The sequence below is a fragment of the Petaurus breviceps genome, unplaced genomic scaffold, assembly GCF_028583685.1.
Source record: "Petaurus breviceps papuanus isolate PSGF00001 unplaced genomic scaffold, PetGlider_PUasm1.0 183, whole genome shotgun sequence".
In the NCBI taxonomy this organism is placed as follows: domain Eukaryota; kingdom Metazoa; phylum Chordata; class Mammalia; order Diprotodontia; family Petauridae; genus Petaurus; species Petaurus breviceps.
Genome location: NW_027185791.1, coordinates 16,742,032 through 16,754,498, shown reverse-complemented (window position 1 = coordinate 16,754,498; position 12,467 = coordinate 16,742,032). Strand labels below are relative to the sequence as shown.

The 12,467-nt window shown below is 42.4% G+C and overlaps 1 protein-coding gene across 11 annotated transcripts in view; it reads right to left on the bottom strand.

Moving 5' to 3' along the window:
- LOC138161120 (tubulin polyglutamylase complex subunit 2-like) overlaps positions 1-12,467 on the bottom strand; it is a 35,886-nt gene that overhangs the window by 22,505 nt on the left and 914 nt on the right. For 9 of the 11 annotated variants that reach the window (XM_069087939.1, XM_069087942.1, XM_069087934.1 and 6 more), the window contains exon 2: positions 1,297-1,376. In XM_069087939.1, the coding sequence (XP_068944040.1) occupies positions 1,297-1,376 (80 nt within the window). Of the gene's footprint in view, positions 1-1,296; positions 1,377-3,572; positions 3,681-6,244; positions 6,363-12,467 lie in introns of all 11 variants that reach the window. The other 2 variants (XM_069087936.1, XM_069087937.1) reach the window with 2 other exon arrangements.

Below are 12,467 nucleotides of genomic sequence, written 5' to 3'. Positions count from 1 at the left end.
CCTTCCTTCCTTTTCTAGTCATATTTCTTTTTCTTTTTGTCCCATTGGGGGAAAGGGGAAAAACAAAATGCTTCTTATCTGAAAAATAATAAAATCAGATCGGTACTTTTCTAATGTATTAATGACAAATTAATAGCTATTTCTGGATGTTTTATCATTTACTATAATGTAAATGCCAAAGGACAGTAAGTCTTCTTATTTAGGTGACTTACCTATTGAAAAGAATGTAAACTCTTAGGGGCAAGAATTGTTTTGTCTTTGTAATCCCAGGGCCCCCTGTCCCCCATGCTCCCCCAGCAGGCGTCTTGTGAATAGCAGATACTTGATAAATATTTGCTGTGTTAGTTCAAACTTCGTACCTCTGCTAGGGTGTCATGCAGAGGAGGAGCTATTTAACAAGTTCTTAAAGCTAAAATGACAGCTTATTTGGGCAGAGCAGGAAGAGTAGTAAGCCTAAGAGTCAGAAACCTGGGTTCTAATCTACCACGTCTGGGACTGATTAGTTGTATGATCTTTATCAAGTCATAAATACTTAATTTAATTTCAGTTTTTCTGAGCTTTACTTTCTTTATCAGTAAAATGAAGGGGTTGACTAGACAATCTTTAAGGTCTATTAGCTCTTACATCCTGTGTTTCCACTGATATTTTATATGAGCAGTATGGCAAACAAGCATTCCTTAAAGGTGAGGACTCCCTGGGGGTGCTGGAGTCTAAGATTGTAGCTGGAGGGTAGGAATGGGGGGAGGAGGGAAACTCAAGGACGTGGCAGGATGGTAATGACTTGACAGCCCAGATAAGGCATTCCTTCCCTCCCTACTCTTCTGCTTTCATGGGCCTGCTGGCATTTCTAAGACATATATCCTGTTTTTCTCAGTCACTGAAGATAAGACTCCACCCCTTTACAATGGGAGCCCCAAACCAGTACTCCCTACACCACCCACTCTGCCGGGCTGCAAAGGATCACGAGTGATCTCCTAAAAAAATGTCTTTCATCTCTGCAATCTTCATCACAAACCCTGGATTCCAAACATGAAACTGACATCGCGATTCCCAAACTAGACCTGGATGGATCAGAAGGGAATTCCAAAGATAAGATAATACTTCCCCCCAAAAACTCTCAAGTTTGAAAACTCCTATTACAGAGTGCCCTGGGAGTCAGTGGGGAGGGACAAGGGTGAATTCTGTACCACTGTAAAGTAGAAGAAGGAGCATCTGTGTTATCTCTGCCCTTTTTTTCTCTGAAGTTACTCTCTCGTGGGAGGGAGAGGTAACAATCTTGCAATGTCAGATACCTACTAGCTCCCATGAAGCAATCATATGTCGCTCAGCAGGCTCCTTTTCCATGATCCTCACCTTCGTCACTCCTGGAGATGCTTCTGGAAAAGAAAGAGGAATTTTGTTATAGAGACTGATAGACTCCTCCAGGGCCATGTGGCTATTGCCTAGGGACATCTCCATATTAGAGGTCCATCCTAAGGAAATTGAATCTAATAAGTAACTCATTGGTCCCTTCCAAAAAAGTGCGATGCAGGGGAAAACATCCAGATTTGGAGTCAAGGGTTCAGGGATTCTTTCCTCATCTGTAAAATGAGAGGATTTGGCTTGTCAGTTCCCTAAATATCTTGGATATTGAGTTTTATCAGATCTATTTGATCAAAACTTTCCCCCAAGTGATAGCTTCATTTATCCTAGCTGCATGGATTTTATTTCTGCAAAAGGTTTTATATTTTCTTTTTTAATCAAAACTATTAAAAAAAATAATTTACAACTCCCTCTATTTCCTGCTTGGTAAAGAAGGTCCTTCATGCCACTGTCTTCTAGGTCTTTATGACCTTTTATGTGTAAGTTGCTATCTACCTAGAACACAGTTGTGGTTTGGTTGTTTAGTCATGTCTGATTCTTCATTACCCTGTTTGAGGTTTTCTTGGCAAAGATACTGGAGGGACTTGTCATTTCCTTCTCCAACTCATTTTACAGAAGAGGAAACGGAAGCAAACAGGGTTTGAATGACTTGCCCAGGGTCATACAGCTAGTAAGTGTCTGAGGCTGGGTTTGAACTCAAGAAATCGTTCTTACTCCAGACCTGGAACTTTGTCCATAGTGCCACCTGGAGCTCCTGGAGCATAAGTAATATGGTATAATGGCATAGGATTCTGGGCTAAACCTAACCTCTGCCAAACTACCTCCCCTCCCCCCAGTTTTTCCAGTAGTCTCTGTTGGAAAAATCCCAGGAGTCTTTCCCCCAACTGCTTATGTTCTCAGTTGAGTCTCAACACAACTTCTGTACTCAACTGTTTCTGAGCCTTGCTTATCTGGTCTGTTCCAATGATTTATTTTTCTACCAGAGTTTTGAGAATTGTCTTTATGATGTCTGAGATCTGGTTATACCCCCTTCATTTCTGCTCCCCCCCCTTTTCATTATTTTCCTTGAGATTCTTAAACTTTCTGGTTTTTCCAAATGAATTTTGTTATTATTTGGTGTAATTCTATCCACCCCTTAAATTAGGTAACAGATTCAAACGGATCTGTAATTTCACCCCATCCGTGTGTACTTATTTTGTCTGACTCCTGTAGATATATTTTCATTAGGATAACATGGGGGTCCACCCACTGAGCTGGGGGGGGGGGGTCATGTTATATTTGCTAAGCCAAACCATGAATAATGAATCTTACATTATTTAAATCTTTTCTATAAAGAATGTTTTATAGTTGAATTTGATATCATGAATATTGGTAGGTTAATTCCCAGTTATTTTAAGCATTTTAGAGTTATTTTGAATGAAATTTCTCTTTCTAGCATTTTCCTCTGACAACAGAAATTTTCCCAGACTGCTTTATTAGAAGTCATAGTATTCTGTGAATTTCTCTCCTTGATATTATAGTGTTAGGATAAAAGACTTAGGGAGATGTTAAAGGTCATCTAGTCATGATTACAGATCTAGCATTGGAGGGGACTTTGGGCACCATCTAGTTACAACTACTGCATTTTACAGATAAAAAACTGGGGCACAGTAGGTGAAGTGACTGTCCTAAAGTTACAGGTGCTAAGTGGCAGACCTGGGACTCAAACCCGGTCTGCTGACTCTAAATCCAATCCTCTTTCCCTGCCTCCATTAGCGTGGCAGATTGTTAGTCGTGAACCATCCTACACTGCTGGGCTCAGTGCACAGTGACATCAAATGTCAAATGCACCACATTCTCCATCAAGAAAAGGGAGCCCAGTGGCTACTGAGAGGCTGGGACTATTGCTTGGTTTGCTGCTGATCCCCATTTGATTACTTTTTAAAAACATCTTACTGCCTTACAAGACTTTAGGAAAGAAAATAACTTGCTTGACTAATATCTTCTACTTTTCCTTTTCTTCCTAAAATTTTTTTATAGATTTTGTTTTGAAGCAACAGGCATATCCCAACAATTCCTTTGCTTCATAGGCGGCCAGGGACAAACCATCATCATGTGTTGAGCCTATTTTTGATGAGCATCTCTATATTTAACTAGGCTGGTTCTCAGAAAGCCAACATGATCCGTTGCCAGGACCATATCTGAAGCTTTGCCAGCAGGCTATAACTTACCAGAGTTTTCTCTCTGCTGCCACAGTATTTGAGAACCCAGGGTCACCTCTCCAAGACACTCTGAGGCATAAGGGTTGGACTTTGAGGAATTTCTTCACACTGCCAGGCCTGGAGGCAGGAAGATTCAATTCTGTGAATTCAAATCTGGCCTCAGACATTTACTAGCTGGGTGACCCTGGGCAAGTCACTTAATCTCTATCTGCCTCGTTGTTCATCCTTCATGATGAAGAGGACCAATGACTTCATGGCCTGATGACTTGACTTGCACAAAGCCGTCAGCCGCGCTTTCTCTTCTAGAGTCACTGAAGCCCAGTGGCAGGACAAGTCAGGCCAACTGGCAGTGGCTTGGGATCCAGTGGATGACCCTGGCATCTTCAATGTCTGACTGAGCTCTAAGTGCTCATGGCACAAACTGTTCTCATCTGCCACTTGACCAGAGCAAGCCTTCCCACACTGGGGCAGACATCCCCCTCACTCACCGATGGGTTTGAGCCTTGCTACTCTCAACCTAGTCTAGCCCTTGTGCCCAGCTTTACCAGAGTATGGTCACGGCACATGCTACAGCTTTTTGAAGCCAGCGTTGAGAGATGGCTGAAAGATGGCCACCAAAAGTGGATGAGTAGCCCTGGCAAGCCCTCACACCAGAGATGCTAGTCTCTCCCCAATACTCCATACGAGTGGTCGCATCATTGTCATCCGTATTTGCCTTAATCCCCTGGAGAAGGAAATGGCGAACCATCCCAGTATCTTTGCCAAGAAAACCCATAGTGAGATCATGAGCTGGACACAACTAAACAACACAATGCTCCTGTTGCATCCTTGTTGTTATTGTGTCCTTTTGTTTTCCTGGTTCTGCTTGCTTCAGTTCTTAGTTTTCCAGGCTTTTCTGAATTTCTCAAGTTCTTACAGAGCAATAATATTCCTCTACATTCTTGTACTACATTTGTCTAGCTACTCCCCAAAGGGCATCTCCTTTCCCCCAGTTCTTGGCCACCACAAAAAGTGCTACTGTGAACATACTGGAGTATATAGAACCTCTCTGTCTTTGGCCTCCTTGGGGTGTACACCCAGCACCAAGATCTTGGAGTCAAAGATCCTTTAGTTGCTTTCTTAGCATAATGCCAAACTGCTTTCCAGAGGTGACACGCTCACAGCTCCAACAACAGCGGATCAGTGCACCCATCTCTCCCCAACACCGACTAGTCCTTTCTCCTGTCATCTTTGCTAATTTGCAGGGTGTGAGGTGAAGTCCCAGGTTTTTCTCTTAAATGTATGTTTCTCTTAATGTTTTGGTTCCATTTTTCAACTAGTTGTTAATAAGTCATAATTCTTTTGAGAACTATTTGTTCATACCCTTTGACTACATAGCGTTTGATATTGTTGGAAAGCAAAAGCCTTCCAATTCTGCGTCATCAGAACGACGTGTTGCATCTTTTGTTATCTGTCCAGTCCAAAGTTTGGTCCTAATCATAGCTGTGAAAGACACTCGAACTTCTTCTCTTCTGATCTTTCACGGTGGGAACTTGTATGTTTAGGGTGCGTATTCATTTTGAGTTTATCGAGGAACACAGTGTCTACTTAGAGCTTTCTTTTTATCTTTTATGTAAACATTGTACACATGCATGTACATTTTACATGTGTACACACACATACGTTGTCTCCCCATTCAAATGTAAGCTCCTTGAGGGAAGGACCTTTTTTTGCTTTTTCTTTTTATCTCTAGTACTTAGTACAGTGGCTGGAATATATTAAGTACTTAGTTAATAAAAATTGCCGGTTCATTGATTCCCGGAAGATAGTACCATGACTGTGATGGATAGTACATGTCAATTTACACTTGTGTAAGTTTAATAATCGTTAACAAAAAGGCTGTATCCTCTAGCTTTAATAGTTCAGTAAAAACATCCATGCATACTATGCCCAAAGGGTCACAAAACTGTACCTACCCTTTGATACAGCAATACCAGTACTAGGTCTGTATCCCAAAGAAATTAAAAAAAAAAGGAAAGGAATTATATGTACAAAAACATAGCAGTTCTTCTTGTGGTGGCAAGGATTTGGAAACTGAGGGGATGCCTATCAATTGTGCAACAGCTAAACAAGTTGTGGTGTTGTGACTGTGATGGAACACTATTGTGCTGTAAGAAATGAGGAGCGGGATGATTTTAGAAAACCCTGGAAAGACCGACATGAACTGATGCAAAGGGAAGTAAGAATCACAATAGCGTACACATTAATAGCAACACTGTCTGATGATCAACTGTGACTGACTTGGCTATTCTCAGAAATACAATGATCCAAGCCAATCACAAAGGACTTAGGATGAAAAATGTTACCCACCTCCAGAAAAAGAACTAATGGAGTCGGAATGCAGACTGAAGTATACTTTTTTAAACTTTATATTTTTTGTTGTTTTTTTAATGGTCTGTTTTCTTTTGCAACATGGAAATGTTTTGCAGGACCACATGTATATAATCCATACAAAATTGTTTGCCTTCTCAAGGAGGTAGGAGAAGAAGGGAGGGAAAGAATTGGGAACTCAGAATCTTAAAAAAAAATGAATATTAAAAATTGTTATTACATTAAAAAAAAAAAAGAATCAGCCAAAAAAACCCAAGCCCAAACGCCGTCCATTATACTTGACTCCTATCCCGCTGCCTCACAGTGCTGACCTTTTCACACTGTTGTGATCATTGTGCCTGTTGCTTTTGGTTTCCCTCTCTTCACTCTGCATCGCTACACACACGTCTTTCCGTCTTTCTCTGAATTCTTCATATTTGTCATGCCTTACTGCAAAGCAATATTCCATTACATTCATAGTTTATTCAGCCATTTCCCAGTTAGTTTCTTTAATTGATCATCCCCATTTTACAGGTTAGAAAAGTAAATGTAAGATAGTCTTGCTACAAGTGACAGCAGCAGGAGCCGAACCTGTGTCTCTGCTGACACTCCAAGCCCAGGTCTCTTTCTCCTGTGCCATGTTTCCTGAGTTCAGCCATGAATTTTCATTTTTCTTTCTTTTTTTTTTTTTTTTGAGACTGAGTCTTTCTCCCTGTCTTGCCCAGATGAGAAGTGCAGTGATCATTCCCAGGTCCCAACCCACTACTGATTAGCAAGGAAGCTTTAACCTATTCCTTTTCCAACATGGGCTGGTTGGGCTGTTTTTGTGTGGCCCACTGGCACTCTTCTCCATATTGGACCTAATACAGATACCTAATTAGCTCTGGCCTTACAGAGGCTCCAAACACCCTGAGCACAAGCCTTCCACCAGTGACAAAGAGTACAGGCATGTGTCACCACTCCCAGAATCATAAATTTTCTTGAATATGAGCTTCTACCTTCTAAGAACAGGAATTCAGAAGCAGTATTGTTCCAAAAGTTTGTCTCTGTCTTACAGATGAAGAACTTGAGAGCAAAATAAGGAGTCTTCATATAGAAGGTAGAAGAGAAATCAGGAAACCATCCATTCCTACCCCCTACCTTCACTACCTGAAAGGAGTCATGATCTTCAATTTGTTATCGGGAAGAGTGTGAATGAAGTCACTAAACGCCCTTCTAATCTGGTGTACTCTCCTCCATGACCTTAGTCACTGTCACACTGGCCTTCTAGCTGCTGCTCACATGATACCTCATGGCCTGCATCTGGGACTTGTTTTCCATACCTAGAATGCTCTCCCTCCTCTCCTCTGCTTCTCAGAAAGCCTGCTGTCCTAGCAGACTCAGCTCAAGGGCCCCCTTCTACATGAAGCCTCTCCTGATGTCACCAGGTCCTGATGCTCTCCTTCCCAAATTACTCGGCACCTGTTTCATATATGCTCAGATACGTACATGCTGTCTTCCCTCTGTTACAGCATGAGCTCCTCTTAAGGAGGTAGTTGCTTCACTGTTCTTTATATCTCGGGTGCTTAGAGCTTTGCCTGGGCCTTATTAGGTGATTAATAAATGCTTGCTAATCGTTTAGTAGTTTTGCAGAAACCTAACATTCAACATTTTTAGTCTCAAATCACTTCCCCTACCAGGTGCTGGATTCGTATTCACAGGATCTGACATTTCCCATCTGCGCAGCCGTGGGCAGATTACAGCATGTCCTTTGGGGCTGTAATCCCACCCACTCAGCTTCAGAGATGTGTAGATTTCTCAAATGCTTAATAGGATCACACTCCAGTGTCTGATCCCCTAATAGTCAGCTATCACTCAACCTAAACTAGGGCAACCTAAGTGACACTTCATTTAAGTCTCCAGTCACCCGGCTGGTGGGACACAAAGGCCAATAAGTGGAAGCATCTTGCCAAGCAATATGTCACCCCTGCCCCTCACCACCAGGAGCAGTGACTGGCTAACTCCCAGAGACCCTGCCCTTCAATCAGGGGAAACGAATCTCCTCACCTGTGGGACTCATCCTGGGGCAGAGCTGCCCCCATGTGGACTGAAGGGTAGATAAAATATCACCTGAATCCCTCTAATACTAAAAGACCCCCAAATGAGCTCTGGCTCATCGAATCACCCACAAGGACACCAGCTAAGCTCGGCAGCCAGTGCTGGAATCTCATCTTGTTAAATGCCCTGGAGCTGATAATTTATTATTATTGTTCTTCTTGTCCTATCAAGTCACCATAGCTCCTAGAAAGGAAAGGGGAGGACCCTGCATTGCCTAGAGGCTCCACACAGAATCCTGGTGATTGTGAGTCGAAGGCTGCCTAGACCAAAGCTCCCTTTCTTGGCCACCACCTCCTGCTCTCAGAAACACTTAAGACCAGCCTAATCCCTTCCAGGCTCCTGCTGATTATATATTACTTTCCCTCTCAAACTTTATGCTGTAGTCAAACTGGCCTCCACCTTGTTTCCCATATACAATGTTCCATCTCCCACCACCAACCCCACCTACTGAAACCCTAGATCAGGGGTGGGGAATCAGTGGCCCCGAGGCCACATGTGGGCCTCTAGGTCCTCAAGTGCAGCCCTTTGACTGAATCCAATTGTTTTGTGAAGTCTGGATTCAGTCAAAGGACCAGACTTGAGCTAGAGGGCCACAAGCGTCCTCAAAGCTGCAGGTTCCCCACCCCTGCCCTTGATCCTTTCTAGGCTCAGCTTGTGTCACTTCCTCCAAAAGACCTTTTCCTCATTCCCCCAGCTGTTAGTCCCATTGTCCATCAGTGTGTATTGGTTTGGGTATCCTTTGGTCAATTATTTGTGAACATGTCGTATTTCCCTAGTACAGGAATTCTTTACTTTTTTGTGCTTGTCACGGGCCCCTTCAGCAGCTTGGCGAAGCCTATGGACCCCTTCTCAGAATTCTTTTTTTTTTTTTTTCTTTTTGGAGGGCAATTGGGATTAAATGACTTACCCAAAGTCACACGGCTAGTGTCAAGTGTCTGAGGCCGGATTTGAACTCATGTCCTTCTGACTCCAGGGCCAGTGCTCTATTCACTGCGCCACCTAGACGCCCCAAGAATTCTTTTTTTTTTTTTAAGTTACTGGGGTTAAGTAACTTGCTCAAGGTTACACGGTCAGTTATTTCTGGGTGTGGTGCTAAGTATCAGAGCCCAGATTCGATCCCAGATCATCCCAACTCTGGGGCCGGTGCTCTTACTCACTGTGCTACCTGGCTGCCCCCCAAGAATTCTTTTTCAAAGGAATAAAATACATAGGATTAAAAGAAGACCAATTATGCTGAAAAATAATTTTTTATTTTTTATCAAAATATATTTTTTAAAAAGTTAACAAACCCCAGGTTAAGAACTCCAACCTGGCAGCGTAATAAGCTTACTGAGGGCAGGGGCTCTTTTGCTTGTATCTGACAGCCCAGGCTTTGTACCATGCTTGGGACGTTGTTGGCACTTGAAGAATGTTTTGCTAATTGATTTGAAAACAACAGACTTGGCTGTTTGATGTCCCTTCTCTAGAACGCCAGGGTAGTGTAGGAGCTAGTGAAGGGTCACAAGTCATGCACTCAGGTGATTAATAACATTCTCCTATTGTACAAGATGCTATGGGCCTACAGCAGCTGTATCATTGGGAGTTACTGCACAGGCTGCTATGAGCTTCCTAGTTGGGACCACACATGATGGAGAGGAACTTAAAGGTGGGCTGCCTAACTGATTTAGATACTGATCAACAGCGCACTGTGGAGGAAGCAGGGAGTGACCTGAAACAGTCAGCTGAAGGCACGCTTAGCCAGCAGCCCACACTGACCATTCGTATACTGTGTAAGACAATGAACAACGGTGAGCTCTCTCACTGTTTACGGAGGACTGTACTAAGAGTTGTGAAAAGCGGAGCAGGAGGGAAAGAAAACACAAAATGGAAGACAGCGGCCATCTGGAGACTGTTCTAGTCCAGATGAGTGGATCCCAGCCTGTGGGCTGAGGACTCCTAGCTTCTACTGCATTAAAGAAGGAAGCATAACTCAGCCTGGAAAAAGAGTCTCTTGCATACTTGGCTCTACTTGATAAACATTTAAGTGCCTGCAGCATGTAAGGCACTGTGCTACACACATGTGGCCGGACACACGTATTACTACATTTCAAATGCAGGTAGCTACTACTGTCATTATTTAATGAACTGAAAGCATCATTAATAAACTCATTTCTTAAACTTTACTGAATTAACATCATCAGGTATTTTCTCAATCAGTGATAGCAGTCCAACTATTATCATGGAAGTTGTACAAAGCTGAAAGGCAGCACAATCTAGTCAACAGAACTTGGAATTAGGGAAGACCTGTGCTGAATCTTCACTCAGAGCTTTAGCTGTGTGACCCTGGGTGAGTCACTTCACACCCCTCGACTGTTTCTTCATCTGCAAAACCAAGACAATCATATCTGTAGCACTTATCTCATTGGATTACTGTGAGGAACAAATGGGATAATTTAAGTAAAGCTCTTTGTAAACACTGCAATGGGCCACAGGAACATTAGTTATTAAAAAAAAGAGAAACCTCACAGTCTACAAGGTCAGGAATTTTAAAAAATATTTAGAACATTTCAAGTATAAGAATGATTAAATGTTCTATAACACATAACATAGGAGAGAGGCAGTATGGCTTAAGTGGACAGATGGCCAGTATCCCAGTCAGGAAGAGCTGGGTTCAAGGCCAGGTTCTCACCTCTGACATCCACTGACCATGTGCCCCTGGGATAATCAGCCACCTCTACATGCCTCAGGCGACTACCCAACAAGACTGGAACCTATAAAATTACAGGTCTGGTCCAAAAAATATGGCCTGTATACCTGTGTGTTTGTACATATGTGCACAGCATGCACATACACATGTATGCATACGTACACGATTCTATATGCATACACAGATATATCTAGACACATATCTAAGGTGTCCGAAGAATCTTGGTGCAGTTTAAAGCTTGAATAACTTAAACTGCACTAAGACTTTTGGGACACTGTAGATGTGTGTATGTAATATGGCTGTATTATCTATATCTATTTGCATGTTGCCTATGATTTCACAGACTGTAGGAAACTCCTCCTGGGAGGAGTTCCCCTAGCTTAAAACTGCACTAAGACTTTTGGGACACTGAATAAATATATCTGTATATATGTGAATGTATATTATGTGTATTTATGCATGCACACATACAGACACATGCAATACACACACGCACTGATACCTACCCACACAAACATATAATTAGATAGCAAAGTAGATAGAGCACTGGGCCTGGATTCAGGAAGATCTGAGTTCAAATCTGGCCTCAGATACATAGTAGCTGGGATTCTGAGTAAGTCACTTAAAGAAAACAACCAAAACCACTACTTGCCTCAGTGTCCTCGTTTGTAAAATGGGGATAATAACAGCACCTACCTCCCGGGGTTGATGTGAGGATTAAATGAAATAATAATTGTAAAGTCCTTATCACAGTGCCTGGCACATAGGAAGCAATATATAAATGTTAGTTATTCTTCTTATTAATAATTTATTATATTAAGACCAAATAATAAACTATAAATTAATAAAGGATTAATAATACCAATTGATAATAATCAATAACAACTATAAATATTGTTATTATTAATAATAGTTGTGAAGCTCAGTCCGTGGCACACAGTATGTGCTATAGAAATGTCAGCTATCATTAATAGCTATTGGTTGGGAGCAGCCAGGTAGCACAGCGAGTAAGAGCACCGGCTCCAGTGTCAGGATAACCTGGGGATTGAATCAGGATCAGATACTCAGCACCCACCCAGAAATAATTGGCCGTGTAACCTTGAGCAAGTTCCTTAACCCCGATTGCTTAGGGGCGGCCAGGTGGCTCAGCGAGTAAGAGCACCGGTTCCAGTGTTGGGAAGACCTGGAGATCGAATCCAGGCTCAGACACTCAGCAGCACACCCAGAAACACCTGGCCGTGTGACCTTGAGCAAATTCCTTAACCCCGATTGCTTAAAAAAAACCAAATAGCTGTTGGTTGGTTGGCTGTCCTTCGTTCTGGAAGAGGACCAGTATGACCGTGTGTCCGACTGTGGCTGGTCAATAACCACCAAGCGCTAACACAGTGCCTGGCACAGGAGGCTCTATGTAAACTACATTAACTATCATCATCATCATCACTAACTGTAAATTACTTAGCACAGTGCCTGGTAATACTAAGCACTCCATGTTAGCTGTTATTAATGATAATTGTGAGTGCTATACAAATATTGGCTATTATTAATAATAATAGTAAAGCACTCAGAGCCCAACACATAGTAGGCTATGTGTATAGTAAGCTATATGTAAATGTCAGCTGTTATTAACAATAATCATTGTAAAGGCCTTAGAGCAGGGCTTGACACATAGAAGCTCTATGTAAACGTCCGCTAGGTTAACATCAGGGTAAAGCGTGGAGCCCTGCGTCTGACACATAGTATCACACAGGCACGGAGAGCTATATAAGCGTTAG